This window comes from Dermacentor silvarum, chromosome 8 (genome assembly GCF_013339745.2).
Source record: "Dermacentor silvarum isolate Dsil-2018 chromosome 8, BIME_Dsil_1.4, whole genome shotgun sequence".
Taxonomy (NCBI): domain Eukaryota; kingdom Metazoa; phylum Arthropoda; class Arachnida; order Ixodida; family Ixodidae; genus Dermacentor; species Dermacentor silvarum.
Genome location: NC_051161.1, coordinates 18,522,432 through 18,548,499, shown reverse-complemented (window position 1 = coordinate 18,548,499; position 26,068 = coordinate 18,522,432). Strand labels below are relative to the sequence as shown.

General features: G+C 48.0%; 2 protein-coding genes across 3 annotated transcripts in view; one reads left to right on the top strand and one right to left on the bottom strand.

The window, feature by feature from the left end:
* The window catches only part of LOC119460723 (uncharacterized), a 126,917-nt gene that overhangs the window by 7,909 nt on the left and 92,940 nt on the right, over window positions 1–26,068 (top strand). The window contains exons 2-3 of the mRNA XM_049673168.1: window positions 23,528–23,680; window positions 24,523–24,706. Of these exons, the coding sequence (XP_049529125.1) occupies window positions 23,564–23,680; window positions 24,523–24,706 (301 nt within the window). The 5' untranslated portion in view covers window positions 23,528–23,563. The remainder of the gene's footprint in view (window positions 1–23,527; window positions 23,681–24,522; window positions 24,707–26,068) is intronic.
* LOC119460727 (cell growth regulator with EF hand domain protein 1-like) overlaps window positions 1–26,068 on the bottom strand; it is a 155,300-nt gene that overhangs the window by 78,643 nt on the left and 50,589 nt on the right. The window lies entirely within an intron of this gene.

Sequence of the window (26,068 nt, the reverse complement as noted above, 5' to 3'; positions counted from 1 at the left end):
ACCTCAATACCCTTATGGAAGTGTTGTCGATTCCGTTGAGTCACGCCATAACAGCGATCACGTCTGATAGTTGGCGCAACGGCTTATCACCGGCGTCCCTGTTGTTAGAACTCCGCGATATCTTCGAGAAAGCCCACACGACTGACTCACGCGACCGAAGGCAAGGACTTCGTTAAGTCTCTCCGTTTTTATTTACTTGGCCTTGAGGACGCGCAACCATCGGTTGATCTAGCGTTTACATACGAAAGTCGGCGAGCCGGTGGTGCAACTATCAGCAATGGCCGTTGTTCTTTACACTCTGACAATGAATATTTATTAATTGGCGTTAAGGTGGAAAAATGGGTTACCAGAAAGAGCAAGCTATACCAAAAGGATCGAAAATAAACTCAGACAAGCAATCAACACAATTAGCGAAAAACTTGGAATGAGAACCTAGAATAAATAAAACAAAATCAATTATGTCTACGCTCGCGAAATTGCCAGGCCAGGGAACTTGGATGCTCGGACGGAATCACGATGTCGTCTATAATTGAGTCCACACATGAAACATCGCATTTTCTTGAACCTCTGGCAAGATTAACTATATTCGATTTTTCGTGATAGTGCATAGTGACTGTTCAGTGCAATATTGCCAGTCGGTCATAACAACCGAGTAGCCCATACAACAACAGAAGGCGCCGACCAAACACAAACCGCGCTTGCGTAACGGAAGTTCTTCTCTTGAACATCTCCTCTTGAAGGGCTCAAGCAACTCTTTGACAACGCAACAAGCTTGCGTTCGGAAGCGAGCAAGGGCTTCTCGCATTAGAGGTATTAGAGGGAGACAGAGTGAGGGCAAAGAGGAAAACAAAGCCAGACGAAGACCACGTCTAGGAAGCCCTTGTGTTTCGCTGAATCTTTTTCGTTTCCTGCACTGTTTGTCTGCTTGTTTTAGTTCAAGCCGCGACACGCGCCAAGGGCAAAAGATCGCGCGACACACGTACCGATCACGCCTCCGTCCGCGCAATGTTTACGGTGGAACCCCATCGAGATAAAAAGTGGTCGCGCTTTCGACACTGTCCACTCAAGCACGTGTCATTGGCGCTCGCTCGCGAAGAAGGTCTCGCCGCTGCGTCACCAATTCGTGACCAATGACACCTCCGCTCCGCCTTCCTCCCTGGAATGCAGCCAACGGAAACGCTCAGTGCTGGAGCAGACAGCTCGTGCCGTGGAATTGTCCAGACGCAATAGATCTTCGGTAGAGTGGTCCGTCATCTCTCTCGTTCGGCATGCGAGGAGGCGACAGTTGTTATAACTTCAGCCCATGCTACACGTTGTCGCATTCGACGTGTTCGTTGCGTGTGAGGCCGAGAAGCCGAACCTCCGTGAGAAGTCCTCTGGATCTGTCGTTGGCTACTTCTGGCCGGATGACCCTTCAAATCTAGCCTGCATATATCCTGGCAAGCGGAACCATCCGGAGCGAACCCACCCGGAGAGGACGCATCGGGCGACGGTGTGGCTGCAGGAGCTGCCGCTCTATATCGCTTCACGGCTCTAATCGGCTGCTTTGCGGGAAAGCGAAGGTGAAGTGTTCCTTCCGAGCATCTTTTTCTCTACTTTATCGGGCCACTTCGCAAACACAACAAGGGTTACTCCAGCCCAGGTGCATTTTGCGTCGGCACGGGTCAGGCGTGGGCCTTTCTTGGAGTTATCGCTTGTTTGAACGCGGAGATAACACCTTGACGTACCACTTCTCTCCTTGCTGGCAGAAGCAGTCTAGACGCTTGCGAAGAGAGATATATTATTTTGTTGTGGAAAAAGTCATATGACGGCACGTGTGACGCCAAGGTAGCTGAAAGTCGCTCTGCTGTTCGCGCGGAGGGTCATCTTTGAGGCTGACGCTACGCTCGCATTATTATACGCGAAGGAAGCGACTCGCTTGTTGCGACGAGTTAATGCTTGTTGCGACAGTTCCGTACAATGGGTCCTTTACGACTTGTAACCCAAAAATAGCTCGACTCTGCTGGGCCATGTCGCGCACAGTCGTGTCTCACAAATAAGCTCGGACGTCTAGCGAGGACGTCAGGAGATGCCGCGAATGCTTCGCCATATAGTCAGCAGCGTCAACTTGCTTGTCGCGGCATCTTCGTTCTTCGTAGCGGTTGTGTGACCTTGTTTTGCGAGTGAGTGGAAGGGGTGTGGGGGTGTGGCTCGAATCTTTTTTGCACACTGTAATCTGTGCTACAGGTTGTCTAATACCACTTTCCAGGCCAGAGCTTGTTTATAATAATAGGCAGATGCTTCTTCTGCCGAGGAACGAACATCTTACATTTATGGTAAGGGAGCTAATGCAACTAAACTTTGTGTTCTGGCGTTTAATAGGCAGAGGCGATGCGTTGCTTCTTGCCATTCAATGTTGTTATATTACGACACTGCTCGGGAGCGGATGCTGCTACAAGTGTTATTTCACAAGAGACCCGCGGTACGCTGACAGGAAAGCAGGATGTGAACGTAACAACGGCATTTCTTGTGCAATATATGCTTCACCGTATGTGTTGATCACATTTCCGTTTCGTGCTCCTAACTTTAGCGATATATTTGCTTCGACTTCTACGCGTGGGTCACGAAGGAACCGTCGCCGAAGCATGCAGCATGCGTTATACAATATAGTTCGCTTCATCAAAGTATCGATAAGGGGTCCAGTGTTTCTTTTTATTTGTATCGTAAAAGGCCAGTGGCGCAATGAACAAAATCCTTCAAGAAGGCGCAGCCTTCCTCAAAATTTCCCAAGTTATAGCGCGTGTGAGTAGTAGTAGTAGTAGTAGTAGTAGTAGTAGTAGTAGTAGTAGTAGTAGTAGTAGTACTTTTCGGCTACCAAAATCCACTTGCAACGACATCACTTACGTCGATGTCGTGCGAAATGCTTGGCAGCTTTACCCAAATTCCTTCCTCCATGACCTCAAATCACGACGTGTGACTTTTTGATAGTCGCGGATAGTCGCTGTTATCGTCTCCCACACAAGCGGTGTGCGGAGTGCGTTCTCCAAGCATTACATGACCTGGCAAACTCTACTCATTCCTTTGAACTCAACAACAATATCAGTTACATGCGTACGCTAACTCAACCCATACTATACCGTCTCCAATATTCGTCAGACACCAGCTGTGACGCCCGCGATTGTCAGTGACATTTAGCGAGGTCAGAATGTGCGACTGCGAAGTCGTCTTATAGACATGCGCACGACAGCGGGTGTCCCTACGCGTCTGTCGCGATCTGTCTCTTATCGTCGAAAGCAGCGGAGCCCTCCCGCTGACTTCCAATCGGCTCAATTTCGCGCTCCAGTTAGTTCGTGCCGGACAAGATGGCCCGTCATCTCGGTGCCGTCCGCAAGCGCGGGCGTCGCAGCTTCTCGATCAAACAATTAGAAAAAGAAGCGAAGGCGACAAGGAAAACGCATCGCGTTGCGAAACAGTGAGACCTCGCTCTTTGGCCGGCGATCCGAGCGCTGGGGCTGATCAGGGGCTGCCGCCCCTGGATCCCGCCCTCCCCTTTCTTCCCTCTCCCATTCGTCAAGGTCTCTTGATTGGTCATTGCTTGCGCGCCGGCTTGCATCACGGCCCCCCGGCGCTGCTATCGGCACGTATGTGAAAAAGAGGGAGTTGTCTTTAACGGAAGCTATAGAAAGGTTTATATTGCTGAAGGCTAGGCGAGTTGGTTATACTGACAATTAAGAAGCATAGGCGCTATATACCGTAAAGCTGTTCCAATCTGTTTCTATTCAGTTTCTGCAACCAGCCCTCCACGATCGGGCGAGACATTTCGGGCCACCCCCTCTTAGCCTGTCTGTCACGCGACGTCATGAAACTCCCCGTCTGCTATGACGTATACACACTGATTATGCATGTTTAGACCGAACAAAAGAAAAATACTTATTTCCGATTCTACGTCTTTCTCGCCATTAGCCCTCCTCTATTGGTCAAAAGTTTTCGGGTTGCGCCCACTCAGCCTGTCTATCACGCGACAACCGCAAGAACCGCAAGAACTCACCAGGTCATGGTGACGTGACCGCATTAAAGATGCATTAAAGATGCATTAATATGCCGAAAAAAACTGAACTTTTTCGGAACAGCCGAAGACTGCCCCATTTCTAAAGGAACAGACGTTAATTCGCGTAATTATGTTAATCATTCAATTAAGGATTTTGATTTCTCTTAGAAGTAATGGCCGTCTCATAGAGTAATTTAGATTAAGGGCTAAAACTGTGCTATCTGCCACAGGCAGCTTTTAACATTTTTGTGCAGAAAAACGCTTAACCTTGCACTCGGCCGCGCAACGCTTGAAACAGCGAAGCTGGGCGATCGTAGCCCAGCATTTTCCGGAAGTGCGCGCGAACTTTTCATCTTATTACTCATGATGATAATTTCTTTTCGCACATCTCGGACTTACGGCCGTCACGGCGCGTTGCATAGCGCAGCCTGCAACACCGACACCGCGTTCCAATGCCGACACCGCGTTCCAATTCCGACACCGCGTTCCAGGAGACCCGCTCCGTGAATGCTTCTCTCTCTCTCTCGCTCTCATAGCACGCGAAACCTCTTCACCTCGCAGAGCACGAGCGTACCAACGTGACAGCTTTGGACTAAGACGACGACGCTCGAACGCAATCATATGGTTCGCATAAATGCATGTTCTGCAAGCGTGGCTGTATAGCCTAGTGTTTACGACGCTCGTTTTGGGACCGGGGAAACGCGGGCTCGAATGCTGCCTCGGCAAGAAAGTTTGTTTTCTTTTCTTTCTTGGTAGTTTCTTGATACGAACCACAAATTACGGCTGGCTTAAACAGCTTCTGGGACTCATCATTACCCGATCTCTCCGGAGAGACTTTAACAGCTTTCGTGGCGCGCACTGTAGAAGAGGAATGTCCATACGGGCCAAGAGCCTCCCGTACGTATAGCTCGAGGCACAACTAATGACGAATGCTTAGCTTAACGCAGCCTTCAAGGACCATGGTGAAAGGGGCATGCGCACAATGGGAACGCTGTATGTCCTCCGGAACTTTACACTCTACTCACGTTGTTAACGCCCCCATGTCTTTCCTTCTCTTTTATTTCTCTCCCTCGCATACTGGCGAGTCTGATATTCACATCTCGTTACGAAAGTCACTGGCACTCACGGAACAATTGGTGCCAGCCTTCAGGCAGTGCATTTCCAAGGCGTTCAATTACACGTAGACCGGCCCGCCCGCGGTGCCTAACGGGAGCTCCTCTTGATTGCGCGATCTTTTACTATACGAGATGGTTAATAGATTTCTTGGACGATGGTAGCTCCTGGACGCTTTTGAGATGCCTTAGGACTAATCAGCGCCGACCCAGCCACGCAGAAAGGTCGCATTATGTAATGAGAAATCTCGTTGTTCAGTACCGATACCTGCCGCTTCTTCTTTATCAGCTGCAGAAAAGCGGCAGCTAGATCTGCAACTAGCAACGGTAGAGTTAGAAACTCAACAATGTAGTGTTGCTTGCATTTAGTCTGCCTCACTATAGCAATTTTTTTGTCTATCTCTCTACTCTTTCGAGGTCTCTGCAAATCCTTCCTTCGAGATTTCGCCCTTGTCGTTTCTCCGAATCTTTCTTTTTGTTGCGTGCCTTCCCATTTACCGCTGGCTTGCTCCGGTTACGGCGTCTGTTGACAGGCAGCCAGATTTCCTGTCGCGTTGTTCTTTCATTGGCTGTATTTCTCTCCGCGCAGTCACGTGCTCGCAAGGACCTCGGAGATCTATAGCGGTCACTAATACCCCCTGCAGTAAACACTTCCGGATCTCAAATGGCCGAGTGGTTACTTGTTTTTGTTGTCTGCACGACGGCTAAAACAACAACGCGCAGTGCACGGGAATGTGCCGAGGATAAGCCAGGGATTCCCCAGAATCGAAGCTTCTCTAAAGCGTATATAGAAGCAGTCTTAACGGCGGCAAAACAAACGGCGCGTCGCGTGTGCTTCAAGGAGACCGCTGATTTCAGTCTTTGCACGTTTCCTTAGCTGCAGGTTTCCTTGTATTTTGTGTAGCTGCTATGATCTCTTCATCTTGTGCTATCGTAGACGTACAAAACAGTGATTCTCATATGACGTACATACGTGTAGCACATGAGGACTGTAAACGAGGGAAGTAAAATCCCAGCTTATCTCGGTTTTTTTCGTCTTGTATATCTGAACGCCTGCTTTCAGGTGTGAAGTTTTCCGTTCGCGATTCCATGTGTTCACAAACGCACGTCACGTTTTTTTTTTCTTTCTTTTTTAGACAGTAAGGAATTGCTGAGAAACAATGCCTGTACAGCTGTCATTGTAATTCTACATTACATAAAGGCTGACTCTGCGCCTCCCTATGTAGAATCAGATATGCACACCGAATCTTAGTTTAAGCTTCTGGCTGGGAACGTACGGCACATGCAATTAACATCCAGTTAGGCACAGGCGATGATGAGTGAAACACTCCGGGAGCAGTCGCGGCTGAATGACAAGTGCATCTCATTGGATGGAACGACGAACATGTTGTATGCATAGCAAGTTGTCTCCTTCCTCAACGAGTGCTTCGTTAATCCTCCACTGACAACTTTTTTTCGGCCATTTAATCCGGAACATTCTAGCGTTTCTTTATCTGCATGCTTGTTCTATCCGGGCTTTAATAATCCTGGTGGCGCTTAATCGCGCCTACTATTCCTTGCTCACTGATATTTTCCGGAAACACCAGACAATGTTAAGGATTCGCACTCGGGATAACAACCAGACTGAGACAACGCTCTTACGAGAGATAAACATGTTGGCACAGATATAAGCCTGTCATAGATGCCGCGCACGAGAATAACGTGTTGCGCACCCTGCGGACCTCTCCGTGCGCCAGCCGCGACCGTATTCCCTCAAGGCCTGAGCCTTGTTCTTCTTCAACGGCACGAAACAGTAGAACCTTTATTATACTGCACGCATTTAGGAATATGTTCGCGTCTGTATATATAGAAGCCGTCTGCTACTTTGTCTCCTCTGACGCAGGCAAGAAAACACAAGACCGCTTAGCATGTTACAGGGTTAACGAAATAAAGGTACACGATGATGTCACACGCCAAGTTCAAGATCAAGTTGTCAATTAAATTTCTGGACGCTGCACTATGCTGTTACGACAGTGGCTCGCAGATCGAGAGACACAAGAGCATTCGTTGAGTAAGGTCTACAGTTGTTCCTCTAGAGCGCTCTTGATTGTTCTACTTCCTCTTGATTGAAAGTGCTTCGATGCAACCAGGTTAGAGCGCTGGCGACCTTGGAGCATGCGTGCAAAGTGATGCCAAGGTCTCTTTTCCCCATGGTTTCCCGGACGAAAGAGCACAGCCGCTCGGCCACACTAGACGGCCCCTGGCCAGTGAATAGGTTTCGAAATGCCGGCCCGCTGATTGGAGCCCTTGGTTACGAGAGAGGAAGCGCGCTGTGCTCTCCGTTTCTGATTGCGCTTCAGCGCAGCAACGCTGGTTGGTTCCGAGCGTTCGTTCGCGGCGGGGGAAAGTCGCGTGAGGCCAACGAACCTCCTCCTGCCCTCGTCTTCTCGATCACTCCTCGATGGACGACGAACTGTGTTACGTCGCGCTTATTCCTTCGGCCACGGGCCCCGCCGTCTGCGACTTTCGTAACCGCGCCGCCCGCTCCTCGAAGACGAGGCATCAAGGGCAAGAAAATCCCCCGATCTCTGCGCTTGCAGTGGTCTGCGCTTGCAACAGGGGAACCACGTCGTGAGGCTTCGACCTCCGCGCGACCTGCATATTTATTGGCCCCGGGTGTAATATTGCTCAATGATCTGTCGCGATGGTCTTGTAAAGAAAAATATAGACAACCCTCTAAACTTGTCGTAGTATAGTTCTTCTTTACATACATAGACTGATTCTTTCTATACTGCAGAAAGAATGTAGACCGCGCTCACAAAAGCCATTAACGAGTCGTATATCCTTAGGTTCACTTGTCATCTCTAACTACCAGTGGGATCGTTTGCAGGGTCTATAATGACTGTATTGTCGGGTCAGAGGTGCAAGTCCTATAGTCCATATTGCCACGCGAATTTCATTCGCTCCCTCCCGCTCCACGGCTTTGTTATCGCGTTTCAGCTGTTATCAGGTAAAGCATGATTCATCAACGTATATAGTAGTACTTTCAAGAAAGACTGGCCCGTCGCGTATAGCAATAGATTATTGTGGCACGTTCTAGAATTTACCTCGTGGCCGCATCTGCAAAATTCGATGACGCGCTGAGACCTACACCGTGGCCCGGGATAAAGCGGCCGTCAATCGATTCGACGACCGCCGACCGCACTTGTAGCGCCATTGTCGCCGCCGAGCTCTTTCTTAAAAGCACAAGCACGCCCAATAAACTGTTTACAGTTTATTTCATCTCTGCATGCCTGTGTACCGTCAGTCACATGACAATATGCTGACTATATATGGCCAATCCTATGGACTCCGTAGAAAAATATCTCTGGACTTTCAACAAAGCGCTTAAACAATATTTGGCCATGCAGGGCGGTCTCGTGTGGCTCGTTCACTCACCGTGAAATTGACTTTTACAGTTCAGTTAAATGTGACAGCGAACTTCCACATAGTACACCACCATTCATAAAGTTGCGATGCCTACACAAAACTCCTGCTGTCAAATATCAGTAACTTCGATCGTTGAAGATGTTAGGAATTCGAATAGTATGACGTCTGCGACTGGTCTCAGAGCAGTTGAGAGTTCGACGTAAAAACACGGGCACACGTGCGTGCAGCAGCACATATCATGGTGTTCACACAGCGAGTATACTTTCGAGCTACATTTGCGCGAACAACTCTCACTAACTGAAGCACACAAGCTGCAGCAGCAAAAGCGTACTACCGTTAAAACGCGTCCGTTAAGCCGCACATATCAGCAGGTAGATAGCAGCGTTCGTTCTTTCTTTCGTTCGTTCTTTCTTTCTTTCTCTCGCTAGTGCTTCGTCGGAGAACCCTTGCTCCGCTTCAAATGCGTTCATCGTTAGGCAGCTTACCGCCGGCAAAAACAAAGCAAAGGAAAAGTTATTTTTGAACGTTTTAGAGACGCGCCATTAATAGTGTGTGTCGCTGCCGGCCTTAGCGCTTATTAATTAATGTTCAGTCTCTCGAACTTTCCTCAGACGCAGCCTGATTGCCCAACTTTTACATGTCGCTCAATTCCGTGCTCCGCATACAACCGCTTTTCTTTTTTTTTTTTTTTTTTTTTTTTTTTTGTCGTTCAATCGCAGGGGAGGGTTCAAGTGCCGGCCGTCTGCAGCTGCAAGCTCTCGCAGACTGCTCGATTCCACAAATGCAGTTTCTCACTGTGATAGTTTGTGAATCACAGACGGACGCTACCTTCATCGTTTGTCTTCTGAACAGATGTTCACGAGCCCCTCTACCATCATATTTGTGCGGTATGCCGTTGGCCTGCGCTGTAAAGAGGATGTATTAACACTTGCGCTCTCCATCGTAATAAGCCGATCGAAGATGTACTCATACCTTAACACCGTTTGCTGCGCAAGAAATACGAATCGATGCTGCACCGTTTCGTGAACAGTATTCTTCACATATAACAATATCCGCATTCACTGCAAGGACAATTCCAAGATCCGGAAGCGTAGCACGTGTAGCTGATAAACGCTAAGCACTGAGGTTCTCGCGAGGAAAAGGATAAAAATAATGTTTGATTTCTGTAGGGCACTGCAACACGTAATAACATAAAAAAAAAGGAAGCGGGGGCTTTGAATTCGTAAGATATACATGAATAGCACCGTACTTCACATAAAATGTTGTGTAGACGTGAGGGCTGCGCCTTGCGTGATGGGCACGTTATCTAACTACAAGGATTCGCTTAAATATAAAGTAGAATTAAATGATAAATCAGATAAGACAGCTATATGACTATTCTATAAGCAGAGAAAGAATTCAGGGAAGGCAGGGCGCTCAACCAGTTGATCTTAGACTTCAGTGAAAGAGGGTAAAGGAGTATACCTTCTGCACATTTCATATAGGCTAAGAGGTGGCTTATTGGAATAAAAAAAAAATGGCACTAAAACATACGTCTTCAAACTTCGCGTAAAAGACGCAGCACCGCTGACGTCAACTATGACTTAATTGCGTCTTGGCGTATGTCAGTTTCCTTTTATTGATTTATTTCATTTTCTTTCTTAAAAGGCGTACAAAAGGGTCCAGGTGAACGCATGGTTCCAATCGTTTGCTGTGCCGCGCATTTACGAATTACGTAACGTTTAACTAGACGCAGGGTTTCTACTCTCTCTCTCTCTCTCTCTCGCTCTACTTTCTCAGGAAGTTAGTGCGGCAATGTCGAGGTGGCGGCTCCACCTGTACTTCAATTTAGATCGCTTTCTGGCGCCGCCAATCCTCCACTTTTGGCATGACATTCCGGAAACGTAACATGTCAATACAGGTCCACTGAATATTTGCCTTAAGGTGTCGTCTTATTCATAACATCTGCTTCTGCCGTCTTTGGTAGGTCGCATTAACGTGGAAGTTAGATTAATCCGGCAGCCATAATATAACGAGAAACAGCAGCATTTCGTAGTGAAAACCGCGCCAGAGGTGCGCGGACGAGTGAGAAGGCAACACAAGGGATTATGTCGTGTTCTCAGTCGCCCCTGTTCGTTTAAGCTGTTTTCAATACGGAAACTAACCCAACTAGACTAACGCAGTCCCCTCAACAACATTTCGTTCGGTCCTATTTCCTATAAAGCGCGCACTTTTCGCCGCTCAATATAAAAACGTCCGTAATCCTATCCCTGACGTCATCGGGCTGCGCAGTGACGCTCACACGGACGGCTCGTAGCTGAGTGTTCTAATTCCGCACATAGTCTCCGCGCGAAAGTTTGCGTGGGCTTCAGTTTACGTAACGGCAACCGAGAGAGAGAGAGAGAGAAAGGGGGGAGGGGGGGGGAGCAGTTAGCTTTTAGCGCTCGCGTGCTTACGTGGTGTGGGAGCTTTCCTAAGTTACGCAACGTATCGCCGGGCTCCTGCTCACAGTGCCCGAAAACAAAGAAGGGTCCCGGAGTTTTTGTCCTGCCTGGTTCTAGCTGTGTGTGTGTGTGTGTGTGTATGCCCTACCGAGGCCTTATGCAGTGCATGCAAGGTCGACGCGAACGGTGGGAGAATGCGGGAGTACATTGACGGTTCCTCCCCCCCCTCCCCTCCCACCCCGCCCCCGCTGTGGCTGCGGAACCCATACGGTGCGATCAATAGGAACGTACCGCGGGAGACGGTCGGTGGAAAATCCCCGCGCGACCCGGCTTGTCTATCGAACGCCCATCCTCTGAGGAGGGAACATGGGCGAGGCCCTTTTCAGACCGACCGGAGAGGGAGAGAGAAAAAAAGAAAAGAAAGAGAAAAGCACCCTCACATGCGGATGTTGTTTATCGCGTCTCGTTCTTACGCACGCATCCAGGCATACCCGCGACTTCCTTACTTGGCCAGGCATAACCTGACCGAACATTCGTGGATCACAGCCGCCCGGAGCTGCTATCGTGATTTGCTCGTACACGCGTCCCGTAACAGTTCCGGTGCTAAAGCGGGACGTTCGTCGTCCGAACGACGTTGTTCCTAGAATTGAAATCAAGTTTGTTTGTGTAACTTGCCTGAATGTGTTATGCAGCCCTCTGTAATGCCCAGTCGGAACCAGTTAGGGCACACTGATTAAGAACGCAGGCACTGAATGACAGAAGAGTACAGACTTGGGCTTGTTGGTGCATCATTACAGAAATAAAACAGCGCACAACCAACAACGGGGACCAAGGCATAGACGCAACCACAGCGCGGAGTGTCACCACATCAGCGCTGTGATGGTTTCCATGCCTTGGTCTCCGCTGTCGCTTAATTGTGCGCTGTTTTCTTTCCGCACTGAATTCCCTCTTGCAGTTCCCTTGCGGTTATTGTTACATGTTGTGATTAATAGGAAGAGGCATGAACGCACCTATTCAATGCGGAAGTCCACAAAGGCTGTCTTATTGGATCTTACCAATCTGTTGCTTTCTTAAGTTGAATTCCTTACATTTTTTTATTGTTATTAGCATTGCAAACACTGCGCAGCTGATGTGTGCAAACAGCGCATCCATGGTTGTTGGAGCTACACGTGCTCCTCACGTCTCAACGTGTCTATCTACTCATTCATCACGATGGTTTAACGGAAACAACAAACGCAGCGCTATCTTCGCGACAGCGATAATGTAGTGCTTGGTTGTAAAAGGGGCTTGCTTCCCGGTACTAAACTTTGTCTCTCGTCCGTCGCTGCTGTAAGGTCACTCGTAGTTGCACGCCCTTTCAGGCGATCTTCTGGGACAGGTTATAGCTGTGGATCTTTCTTATCGTTGTCTATCGCACACACTTTTGTCGGTACCGGGAAGCAGTGCTTCTGGTGCCCCCCTTTTCTTTCCCCAGCCATTCTGACTTTCCCTGAATCTCTTTCATTCTAGCTAACGCATCCTTCCTATGCATACAAAAATCCTGACTTTAACGAGAATTCTTTTGAATAGTGGTAGCACACGGACACTCGAGATGAAATATTATCCGGTTCTCGGCTTGTGGTGTCTTATCTTGGGTGACTGGTCCCTTAGCTTGTGGTGCCTTATGTGAGCACGTGCGGTTGTTCATCACGCCTACAATTGGTCACTGAGGCCAGTTGATTTCCCGAACCATACCAAGCATATGTAGATGCATACATGACCTGCATTCCGAAATGACTGAATAAACCAAACTAAACGAAATATTGTAAAAGACCTTGAACCAAGTTTCGCCGTGGTCTCAGATAAGCTCTTGGAAGCACACTGCAATGCAGAAACCCCGGAAGGTAGCCTGTGTAATCGCAGTTCCCATCCGTGGTCAGCGCTGGACTCCGACAATTTTTTTTTAACCGTGGCCTGGGCCAGCATTTATCACGTGCGCATACATGTGTACACCTGACAACCATGTTTCCAATGTATAGCCGTCAGACTGACTTCAAGAACGTTCACCTTCTACATATATGTCAATGCTCGGAGCCGACAGGAGGACAAACGTGGCTGCGAGTTGGCAACGCGTGGCTGAGAACAAAACAGCAGTTAACGCGTTTCCGCTATCAAAAAATTGGAGGAGGCTTAAGCTTCGCCTTTAAGAGTGAACGCGATAGCGTTATCGGGCCCCCTTCGCATCGCATTTTTCTTTATGAGTAGGCTTCACTGCGAAAACCAGATTACTAAGACCAAGCTTACACCGATCCCCTTAGAGTGGGCTTCGCTTTTAAACTCAAATGCATTGCTGGGAAGACATTTTTACAGGGGCAATATAAGCCGTCTTATATCAAAATGTGAAGGCCCTAGGACCTTGCTTCATTATTTTATTAATTGTTTGCTGTTGCCCCGAGGCGCACGCGTATCCAAGATTTGAACGACGCTTTAGTATTCAAAGATCCCTGAAATGCTTGTCAGGCTTCCTGGCAGCTGCAGCTTTTTTTTTTTTTTTTTTTTTCCACCTTCGCCTCTGGGCGCCGCTACCGTTTTACGCTGCCGTAAAGTGACTTTACGCCGCCGCAGGAAGCCTACATGCAACAGCGCTTGCATGTAGTAGAGTGTACTAGAATACTCTACATGTAGGCTCCCTACGCTGCCGTGAATGCGAGCGCCATCTGGATGGGGCTTTCGCAAGTAGCCTACCCGAGCGCGCCGCTGTTGTTATGGTATAAATGCTGGAAAAGGGGTTTGTGTTTCCTCGTAACAGTATTGTATGTTTTCTCGTACATTCAAATTACAATCCGACGCTATCATGTCTGTAGGTTGTAGTTAAGTCGTACTTTACGATTTTTCTGGCGGATTTTGCTTTGAGAAATTAAATTTTTCTTCACTAACGCCTTGCGCCACGTGGAGGGCCTGTATGGTCGGTGTGGTTCGGGGTTGATTTATCCTCCCCGGCCGCCGATGCCGACGTCGGATTTTCTGCGACACAGGGCCCTTAACTCTATCGCGTTAAAGCTTTCGTCGACTGTCGTCTCATCCCCGTGGCGCCGCCTTGGTGCGTTCATTTTTTTTTTTTTTTTTTTTTTTTTTGGGGGGGGGGGGGGGGGGGAGCAGAAACACGCTTGCAAGTCTCACCGTCTCCCGTTTCGCTTTTCTTTCTCTCTAACGTGTACGTTGTTAGCGAGCGGCCTCTATGGCGAATGGAGAACTACCAGGAGGGGGAAAAAGAAAGAAAATATGCCTCGCTATGCACGCGGTTTTACCACGATCGAGCGCAACGCCCGAACGCGGATGTTTATCTGCTTTCTGGCGGCCGTTATCCTGCTCAGCTAGTTGGCGCGAATGAAAAATTAAAAACAAGAGCAAGAGACGAAACGCTTTTGAAACTGTTTACCTCGTATGTTTGTTTAAACGTACGATGTAACTTTTAAATGGCTGCAATAAGGCCGTTGTTCCGAGTCGTACCACGGGATAGGATGGCTATGCACCGCACCGGTACTTGAACTTGGTTATTGGCAGAACCAGCTTCTTTTCTTTCCTTTTCCTCTTTCTTTCTTTCGTTCATTCGTTCGTTCTTTTCTTCATTTTTTTTTGTATACATCGTTTCCAACTACAGCAGACTGAACGAGCTATAGATATTGGCGCTGTTCACAGCACAGGCGCTTTTTCATTTCAGAAACGGGCAGGAATGCGAAGAAAACGCCATAAAGTCGATTTGCGTAGAAGCGAGATATTGAGGGTTACAGTTATAGCACTGTGGCCTGAAGCCATTTCGGCAGTACGCACGAGCCGGCTTTGTTTACCGCCTGTAACGGGAGCTCATAGCAGCTGCGATTAGAATGCGAATCTTGGGAAAACACGCTAACATCGCCCCTGAGATAGGAGAACGCGTGCGCGCGTTCGTTTGCAGCCGATCTGCACCTTCTGACCATAGAAGCTCACTTCATGTCTAGTAAAAAGAGAAAACAATATAAGCGATGTGATTAATTTTGAAACCACGGAGCAGCCAGTTTATACGAGTATAAGGTTGCACTAATAGGAAAGTGAATATTCGTTTTTACCAAATATGTAATCTGCATTAAACAAAACATGGCGCGTCTTTCTGCTAATGGAGTTTTCGATTATTTCAGTATATAGTTATGTGCCATCTGCGAGGTTCTTGCTAACTCAATCGAGACAGCGCGCTTGCCCCGGTCTGGCAATAGTCCTGGGGTCGATCGCCTGACCAGGATCATTTTTTAAAGAATGTTCAAGGCTTGCTCTTTCAGAAAGGGCTCCCCATTTCGCGAAGCTGCGCTGAACACTACACCGTCGGTCAGCTCCCCCCCCCCCCCCCCTTTTTTTTTTTCTTTCTTTTATCTCTTGCGGCACGCGGAAGCAGTCGTACAGGAAAAGCGTGCGTACAATTTCATCGCGCTCGTTGTCTCCGTATCACGAAAGCGTCACGTGGTAGCGAGTGCGCAACATTGAGTTGAGAGTTGGCGAGTAAAGTTGGCGGCCGATAGCGATATTGAAGGAGCCCTCTGTTTGCTGTGCAGAAAACGGAATCGTATCGCACCGGTTCACTGCAGGCAAAAGAAATGGCGTCATTACGCCTTCTTTTTATCGCTTGTGTCAACTCCTCTCGCGGTGCACCGTTCTTTGAGTGCCGCTTTGCTAAGGCGATGTGTTTGGCCGAGATAAAGGTGAGCTCGCAGTCGCCAACGCAGGTGATCTAACGGTGCGTTAGATAAACAAGGCGAACGTCTCATTCTCTTTTCCGCTTACCCGGCCTTCCAAGTGCGCGTTACGCAACTGTAAGTCTGCGGAGTCCTATATAGTTGCAATGCGAAACCGACTCGTGTGCACACATTCGGCCCCGCGTTCACCAGTTAGGTTCCAAGGGCAATTTTCCTACTCGAATGCACGTGAAACACAGTGATGCTTTCATCCGGTCACCGCCGATGCGATTGGCAATGAATTGCTTTCGTGACTCATTCCTCTTTGACTTGAATGTCCCGCTTTCAGTGCGCAACGCAAATCGCTAGTGAGGGACTACCATCTCCTTGGCCTGCGGTGTACGACTCTAGTTGAATGTTTATATACCCCAGTGGTTGTGCGTCTCGACGTGATCAAGCTCATCGTGCTTTCCTTACTTTTCTAGAAGCAACGAGCTTAGGGGCACGTTTGTAACCCAGCAACTATTTCTTTTATCTTACATTCTTTAGTAGCTTGACCTGTAGGGACGGGCCCTACTGTATGTTTTACTTTATTCTTTGAGATTTGTGACCTCGCTCTTCTTTTCCTCCTTCCTCCCCTCCTTCCTATCTTTCCTTCTATGTTTCTCTCGTCCTTTCCGAAGAGTAGGCAGGCGTTGTGCCCCTTCTGGTGGCAGTTGCCAGCCTTGTTTCTCGCTTTCTCTTTCCTGTGTATATGTTTTCAAATCAAATAATAATAATAATGTTGCTACGATTGCCTTGTTGCCATGGTAACCTTATGCCTAGACTCGAAGCCAGTTCGTCAAACAGGTTCTGCTCATAACGGTGACATTGATTGATTTATTGATTGATTGATGTTGCTTTCTTTTATATGGATCGAAAATATTGGCAACTATTACAATATGTCCCGGGCTTTTCCAAAACGGTAACCATTTCAATGAATGAAGGATGATGATTGGTGAAGTCAAGCATCTCACCTATTCAGCAGTTCGCAAACAAACGTGGAGCAGTAACATGAAATAAAAAAAAAATTAAAAAGGAGGCAGGAATGCAAGTTAAATCAGACTACTCATAATCTAGTGTAAACAGGTATTTCACAAACACTTCACAGACAGCCACTTTACACAAGAGAAGAGATAAAATTAAGTTTTCGCACGTCAACATTTTGCTTCGGCGGTTCGCGGAAGCTGAAACTGCAGTGAGGGAGGCAGACAAAATAAATGAGTCACTGTTGTGACCACAGTATGGAACTTTGAACGCATGGTTCATTCCTTTGTACAAGAAGAATCTTCCTGTACATTCAATGGCAACACATAAACACAAAAGAGCTAACACATACAGTCGGTCCTCGCTTCGCCCTTGATTATGCGCCGCAGCTTGTTACTTACTTTCTAAAGCACTTCACTCACAATAATACAAAAAAAAAAACAGTTCTAGCCAAACGCAAACGCACGCACCGGCAACATACAATTCAATTTTTGCAGCAAAATGTAACCGGTAATAGGGCTGCCCTATTACCGGTTACAGCACCCGCCCTCCCCCCTCCGTTATTGACGCTTATGCGTGGATACAGATGGTGAACACGCATTAGCATAGTTCGCTCTCGGCCTTTGTGCCAAGTTGCATTATAGACTCGGGTTTAACCTCTCGTCCGCACGCGGCCGTGAACGACGTACGCCTCCTCCGTTCCATCTGCGGTTCCTCGTGGGGGCCACCCGCCCCAAGCCAAAGCGGCAGGCTGCGTGAGGGAGCGCGCGGTTGTGTTGCGCTAGCCTGCTTAGCGAACGCTCACATGGCGTCGTTTCAGAGGCTCGCGGTAACGTTGGCACGCCGGCGTGACGCCAACGAACGCTATACGCTAAACATAGGGGAGCCACTGCGTCAATCGAGAAGAAGTAAGGCGAAAGAAGAAATAGGGACGAGTGAGAAAGTGAGAGTGGAAAACGTTACAAGAGGACGAAGAAACACCAACAATGCGAGAGAGGAGAAAAAGAAGCAGCACGCCTTCTTCAAATAAGTGGCCGCACGAGCCGGTTCGCGGCGCGGTGACTGTTTGCGCTAGTGGAGACGGGGGCTCCTCCGCGCCTGCGTAACGCTGTCCGGGCGTCGGCCTCGACATCCAAAGGGGAACGCGAAAAAGTGGAGCGGTGGGCTCCGCTGAGACGGCGCGCGTGTCGAACCCGTGGTCGCTGGGCTGCACCCGAAGAGACTCGAGATTAGCTCGGTTTCGCCGCGGCCTCGCGCTTCACTCGACTATTTGTCGTTCGCACCGTCCGTGTCTCGCTGTTCACTGTAGCTTCTTAGTCACCGCCCACTCGCTGCTTCGTCCGAGCTGGAGATCCCTGTATCTTTTCTTCCTCTCTCTTCTCAGATATTGTTGAAGCAAATGAGGGTTCTCGCTTCTCTCGACTACAGCGTCGCTTGGTGTCATCCTCCTCTGGATGTTCAACCCAGGTCACTTCGCAACACTTTCACTTCCATTGTTGTACCCCTCGCACTTTCGTTCGAGTTGAACATTACTCGACCCTTTCTTCTTCACTATTTCTTCGCTTTCTCTTCTTCTCTCGTATCTTCCCGAGGCGAGAGAATCGTGAGTGAAGGTGTCGAGCTGAGTCGGTTTTGAAACTATGCCCGGAGAGTGAAGTGTGCAGAGAAGAGGTTATCGCACAGTTGTTCCGCTGGCATTCTTTCGTTCCCACCGCTGCACTCGTTCTATCTTTTTCGTTCACCACATCAGCGGAAGCAAAAGCATCGAGTTCGGGCGCTTCCAATTACCGCTACCCGCTTAGCACAAAAATAACTAAGAGAAATTAGACGCTGTGCCACTGCCTCTTTACGCCGCAGATGCAAAACGTGTGTGCGCTCGATATGGTGCTTCATGACGTCCGTGTGCTCATCCAGGAGCATCATTTTCTAGGTCGAATTATTAAAGTTATTGAAGAAGGCGAAAGGAACGCTTGCATTACAGTAAGTGCTAAATATCGGTCAGCCGCTAGCACGTATACCGCGCTAGCATGGTATTTCTGATAACCCTGCTCGCTTTTCGTCTACTAGCAATCAGAAAATAAAGGCGCATTTGATAAAGTTTTTATTGTGAAAACCAGCTTTCTTGGGAGCCTTGACAAATTCACAAGCAGCGCTGCATGTTTGTCTATACGATGGCAATCGGCCCACGTACGCATTTCTTTCTTTTTTGTGTGTATGTGTATTATCTCAAATTTTAAGAAATTGAAACGAAGATTTGCAGTATGCAATAAGGGCATATATCGCAACGAACTCTGTAAAGTACATCTATTAGAAAGTATATAGAGTGGAGAAAATAGGTATACATTACGTCGCTCTGAAACGTACCAACGATTTGTGAATACGACTTTTGCAGAGTTTACGTAATCAACGTAACGATTCCGTCAGATAAGCCCACTTTTGAAGCTGTAAAGCGCGCCCTTCACAGAAATGCGCTTTCGGTTCTTGATGCGAAGTTACGGAATTGTAAACTTGAAGCGTCAGATCTTCGCAATTTGCCAAAATTCGGCAACGAAAGAGAGAGGGAGAGAGTGTGTATGAGAAAGAGACTGATTGGAGTTTAATGCTTCCTTTTAAATGCAGAAAACCCCAACGTATCTTGAACGTTTACCTAATGACAGCATGTCTGCGGCGCTTCCGGTAAATCCCCGAAGGGAAACCGAGAGTTGAGGCTCCGAGCTAAGCCATGCTCTTAACATTCCTTAAGGTCAACGTGCTTTCATATTTGCACGTCGCGAGCGCTTTCCCGAGTAACGGGGTCTCAACCACGACGTGCTCCGCGACCGAACGTTCAAGCCGAGCGCGATGACTCGTTTCCCCCGGAACCCGGCAGCTGTCTGACAAAACACTTTCACCTTACCGATGACTCAACCGCAGCTTCGTTGAAGGTTGCGTGCCCCACAGCTGGTGTGTGTGTGTGTGTGTGCGTGTGAAGTGCTGTTTCTACACGACCGCAGTGGTCCGTACGGGGAAGGTTTCGCGAGCGTTCGGCGCCGCTGTCACGTAAATGTAGGTCAGTGGAAGTTTTGGCCTGGTCAGGTCAATCAATACCTCGCCTGTACTAAATCTCGTGACCTTCTAGGAGACGCAGTGGTGCGCAGTTGCCCCACTTCGCCCCCCCCCCCCCCCTCTTTGTTCTCGCGCTGTCCTCAGAAATTTCCCATAAACTTCGGTGTGATGGTTAGCTTAGTATAGCGGCGCGTGGATGGAATTTTCCTCAGAGCGTTCGGTGAGGGCACACGCGATGTTTATTACAGCGTCTTAATGGATGACCTGTTTTTAGGGGTTATTAAGGTCATCTCAAGGCTGCTCAGGTGCTGGAAAGGACGCGACGTTTTGGATGATGGAAGGCGGTATACCAATAAAAGGAAATATACCGAGGATTGACGTTAATACTCGCAGCTTAATTTAGCTAATTGAAGTTTAACTTTGTCGATAGCATCAATATTCTTACACGTTATCGCGATTGATAATGTACGAAAGGCGTGTTGCAGGCGATGATAATTTACAATGGTCAGTTTAGGACGATAAGCTAACTTGTCGCGAAAATTACTATTTGTAACTTCCAAAGTTATTCGCTACTTCATCGCCTTAAACGGCAATTCATATCAGCAGTACTGATGCTCAGATACTAGTCACCTATTAAGGCGGTGATAAAAGTGGTTTATTTTTCTTAATGATGCGCGACTAGTCTATTGTTCCGACTCGTCACCTACAGAGTTGTTGACCATAATAAACTACGGGGATCGTGAATTGCAAGCGCGTCAGCAATAAGAACAAAACAGTCCATTAAGCTTTGATAACACTCATTTGCTTCAGTGTCGAACTTGTTATTCTGTGAACACCGTTTTGTTCGCCGACAGTGCCTTGAGCCTTTGCCCTCATTTCTTCACTGATTCTTGCTTGTTTTCTCTCCTAAACTTCCGCTGAACTTTGTGTTCCATGCAGCAGTAACAGTAAATGATTTCATTTATTCGACGGGAGAGAGACAGAGGGACATTAGGAAGGCAGGGATGTTCACCAGTCAATAGTCCGGTTGGCTATCCTACGCTGGAGGAAGGGAGAATGGGAAGAAAAATAAGGGAGAGAGGGGGGTGAACAGAGACGTGCACGGACAGTACTACTGAGTCAAAGGCGCTCGTACAAACTAGACGTTCTCAGAAAGCACTACAGTGCCTTCACTGCCTTCTGTGCCGATGATCGGTGGCACGGTGTTCTAGTATAGTCTGTTCACTCAGAAAACGTTCATCTAGTTTCCTAAATGCGCCGGGAAGTAACAAAAAGAGCAACCAATCCGCCTCCGAGGATCTTTTGTTCCTGTAAAGCGTGTTTTCTGTTTAGCTTCGGCGCTATGCAGTGAAGAACGTAGCGTTAAAGGTGGGCGTTTGAAGGAATTTGAAAGAAGGAAGGAACCCGTGCGCATGAGCGCTTGAAAGCATACCACAAAACACCAGGAAATTTGCGAGGATAGCCAAAATCGAATTTTACCACTCTTTAAAATACGACTTCCGGAATGAAGGAATAAAGAAATGTACACAGAATAAAAGCAGAAAGTAATTGCTGAAAGACAGCAAGGCAACCGAACAACCGGAGCTGTGCGCCACTGCCTTAATTCGCAGAGATCCTGGCAGCTGGCATCATTAGCATTAATGCCTTAACGACGCAAAGTCAAGAGACAACCATCACAATCACAGCGCCCGCGCAGAAAATTACCTCCGCGAAAATGTACTTCCGCTCCCTCCTCTGCCTCTTTCAATGGCACGCCGAACTGTGAAGAACAGCTGCGGCAGCAGAGGTACTTCTAAGGCAATACGCGTCGTTGCTGCGCAGTCGAGTTTCCTGGTAAATTCATGTATGACGCTGAAATAGAAGCAGCTTGCCGTTTTATCAGTTTTTCGCGTGGTTTATATTCCTGTCGGCGGGAGATATCGTTCTCCGGGGCTGTGTTTAATTAGTGCTGAACGGGAGCGTGCGTGCGTGCGTGTGTTCGCCGCACTTCAACTTCTGTTTGTTCTGATTACTCCGTGAAAAGCTTTATTGAACCGAGTGAATCAGAAAGTAAGAGCGGAGAAGGCCGATGAAAAGAAAGAAAGAAAGAAAGAAAGAAGAAAGGAAGGAAGAAAGAAAGGGAGAAAAGAATTGAATTACCGCCTGCAGAACGGTAGAAGGCACCGCGAAGCGGATAAATTCGCGAACGGCGAAAGTAGGGGGAGAGAAAGGGACGGAGATGAAGGCGCAGTGAGGGAAAACGAGCGGCGGACGGCGCAGACAGTGAGCGGCCTTGGCATCGCAGCGGTCGGTCGCAAAAAGGCGCAAACACGGGCGCGCGTCACTGTTGCCGTGGCAACGGCGGCAGAAAATGTCGCCGCAGCCGAAGCCGTATGAAAGGGACGACGCGGACGCTAGCTTCTGTCTCTTTTTCCTTTCGGTGTTAGACGACATAAAAAAAAAAAAAAGACGCTCGTCGTTCTAAGAAAGCAAATAAACCGAAACGACACTTCTCGGTGCGTCAGAGCACACCCCTCGACGCTGGGGACGCAGTAAACTGACAAGGACCAAGGATGGCGAGTCGTGTTATGGCTGGCGACATTGCTGAAAACAACGTGCCTTTCGCGTTCGTCCGGCTCATCTCTCGCGCTTTGGCGATATTCTGTTTTGACATTGATGCGCTGACATGTACTGGAAAGGACATCTTTGTGGATCTAATTAACCATGCAGTGCTTCTTGAAGTACGCCATCGCGTTGTGTGATACCTTGGGTACTTTTTTTTTTTTCTTGTTCCACCTCACCTTATGGAATCTTTATTAGTTGTTTACGTGCTTTCTGGTCTCACTGTCAAGTGGGTCCTTCTCTAAGTGAAGTGACGAAGCCGTCTCCACAGCAAATTTAGAGAGATGAGAGAGAATGTCCAGTTATTCATAGCATGCCGAGTTCTAAAGGGACTCGCGTGTATGGTCGTCTAAAAGGAATGAAGCGCGTGGCTCCGGCGCATGAACTCCGACGGATCTGAACGACACACAGTTGCTCTTGCGCTTCGACGTGATGAAAAGCATGCCTGCAGATTCGCCCCTATTGCATAAACATCATCTGGGAGCAAATCCATTGCTGCGCTTGACTCGTGTGACCGCTTCGTTCGCTGTTCCACCGTATTACAACTATTGCGGTTACCTTTCTGTTCTTGTCTCTTGTCGCGATTCTCTTCCGAAATTCCGAGCATCGTTCTTCTCCTGACCGCACACGCGCAATATATATATCCGGGCCAGATCTATGTAACACCGCTTGGACGTGGCCCATCGCATTGGGCAACGCCGTGCTGCTGTCCGCCCAGTGCCATTACGGCTATTTTTGCCAGCGATGTTGCAAGGAGAAATGGGCGGTCGATGTGGATATAGCGCAACATAAAAGTGCAAAGGGGTGGATGCAATCGACGAGTTAAGGCATGTAGTTTTTACACGTCATTTTGTGCTTATATTGCTTACATATTGTTTATGACAACGGTCATCACCAAAATAAACTTGACCTAGCTGCCTTGATTTTAGTTGCCGGTTTAATGAGCGAGATTAGGAATTAGTGAGAGAAGGAATGTGGGGTTTGGGGAGGGGACGAGGAGAGTTGGCGTGCTGAAGCCGGAACTCAGCGGAATTCCCGCGGAATTCAAAGAAACTAACGCTGTTTTTTGCTATCATTATCGATTGTTTCTACCTGTATTTCTTGTTTGTTTGTTTGCTTCGTTGCTTCCTTGTTGCTTGTTTGTTTCTTTGTTCTTGTATAATCGCCACGACGTTAATTCGAACTTGGTTTCTTCCCTGACAGAACACTGCACACTAGCTGCGTCCAGAGGCTGGCAACATGGAAAAGAAGACGTCGGGGCCGAACGTGTTCACTCTGGCGTTCCTCGGCCGCAATTCGTGCCGTGAAAAGGCATCCCCGTTCACAGCGCCTCAGGTGGTTCCCATCTGCAAAGAGGTGAGAGTGAGAACCCTACAGGAAATGGACAACAAAAGGAAAGCGCGGACTAGCATTGCCGCACCCTAATTATATGTAAGTGCTATCAGCACAAGTACGTAGTATCATGTTCTCTGGGCAGAAAGGAATTTTGTCTCGCGAAAGGCAATTAAATAACAGAAAGTGGCTATCTTTGAATACATCGATGTAGTGGATTGCATGTATCAACGTGCACGATACATTTTGATGGTTTAACGCCGTGTATTTTATTCCTACATATTTTATCCTTCCATCTCTTTTTCTTTTTGCAATATACTGTCTAAAGGTTCTATAGGTTGCTCGTAAAACGTATTGGGAATCGGAGCCTATTCATTATACGTTGCTCAAGTTGAATCGAAGCTTACACGAAACCGTTTTTGCGTGCTTGTTCATAGGCCATCAATATTTGCTGGCCTAGTTATGAAGGCACGTAGTGGTCGTGTATAGTAAGGAATAAACCAGAGTGAACTGCCAGTGTCTCACACGTGACTTTACTAAAACCACATTAAACTAACACTCCAATAATGTCATTGTCGCTTTTGAAAAAAAAAAAAGTCAACCTATCTAATCGCCCCTGCAGGATATTATACATATTGGATCACTTCTCTGTCTTCCCTGTTAAGGAACTGTGCATTTCCTGCAAAATGAAGTAGTGAGACCCATTCCCGCGCTTCTTGTTTCTGTGTTCTTTGTCCTCGGGCGACGATTCTAATTATTCTAGAAAGACGGGTCTCCAGCTGGGCTGCTCTGTCAAGCGTAATGGAAGCCAGTAAGAGATCGAGAGAGCGCTTCCGCTCATTGGCTGCATGCGTGCATATACACAGGCCGAAGACAACGAGGAGTCTTCGTGTACGACGAGCGGGCTTGGAAGTCAACAGGACCTCGCCGGGCTCCCAAGCAGAGGCAAGTGGGCGGGCAAGGCGGACTTCATCTTCGGCTGCATCAGCTACGCCGTCGGCCTGGGCAATGTCTGGCGGTTCCCATACCTCTGTTACGAGAACGGAGGCGGTGAGCACTCGATACATCTATCTCACTGTATACCTGCAATAGTCAGATGAACGTCTTCGAGGCCGAGACATGCGCAGCTTGCATGCAACATAAATGAGTATGTCAGATGCAGTTGCGTCTGATCCACTCATTTGCGTTGTATAGATGTCACTTGGGCATGACACATCGTATTGGGTAACGCCGTGGTTCTGTCCGCTCAGTGTCAGTACTGCGATTTTCGCAACGATATGTTTTGTAACGCCATTTTTGTCATTGTAGAAAGCGGCCATCGCTGTCATGGCGGCAAGGCCACGGCGGGCGCTTCATAATCATCCTTTAATGAATTAATGAATCAATCAATCAATTGATCAGCCAATCAACTGCCCCACCCCTTGTCAGAATTCTGTCGATGTATAGCAGTACCTCGTTAATTATTTGACATTTCTGATTGGCTTTCCTTATTGCTCGGTCTAGTTCGTTCAGACTCGGTTGTTTGACGCAGCGGCTGTAGTTCACTTCCAACGTTATTTCCTGATAGCTGTCAATGTGACTGCACCGACACGGTTCTCGCGCTTTTTCCATCAGACACGTGTCTGTCGCGTCAACTCTACTTCAGAGGATCGCAGAACATTCGTAAAATACATGTTATTTCAACCAATAGCAACTATACATTCCAATAGACCTCTTCGGATTATATATTAGTCGTCTCCCATGCCAATAACTTTCGACATTCAGAGCATGTGTACGATCAGTTTTGTCGAGCCTATCGAAGTCACTTCGCTGGCTAAATCTGTCGCCGAGGTCCCTCTTATAGCGATCCCGTATATAAAGCACGTACGGTGCCCGGAAGCTAAGAATATTGAAGCTAATTCGTTCTAAATCTCTGAGGTTTTATAGCAATGAAGCTTCTTATCTGGCTCGTTATAAAATCCGGCGATAGGTTCGGTCACACGTACATGCAGTTTCGAAACTTTTGCGAAGTTCGTACATCACCGTAAGCATCTTTCACGGACAACGCGCACACCTCTGATGAAGAAAATGCAACGTGAAAGGGTCAAAGCGTAGCATAACCTCCTGGATAACAAGTTTATTATAAAGAGTTGGAAGATATTCGGCATTCAGGTGTGTTTTACGGCATTCAATATTTCCCGAAATAGGCGGAAAGCCAGATGTCAGTCACACGCACTCTCAAAAACTGAGAGGACACGTCCGCAAAGATTAGATTATAGCGTTCACCTTTGCTGCCCAAGCGTAGCCGATGACTGATTCACCTTCCCCTTGTTGAAGGAAAAGAGCTGACGCCGAAGATAAGATTTCGAGAGTGAGGTCCTCGAGAAGCTATACACGAGGCAATGCTCTAGAGCGTACTCAGAAGTGGCGTGA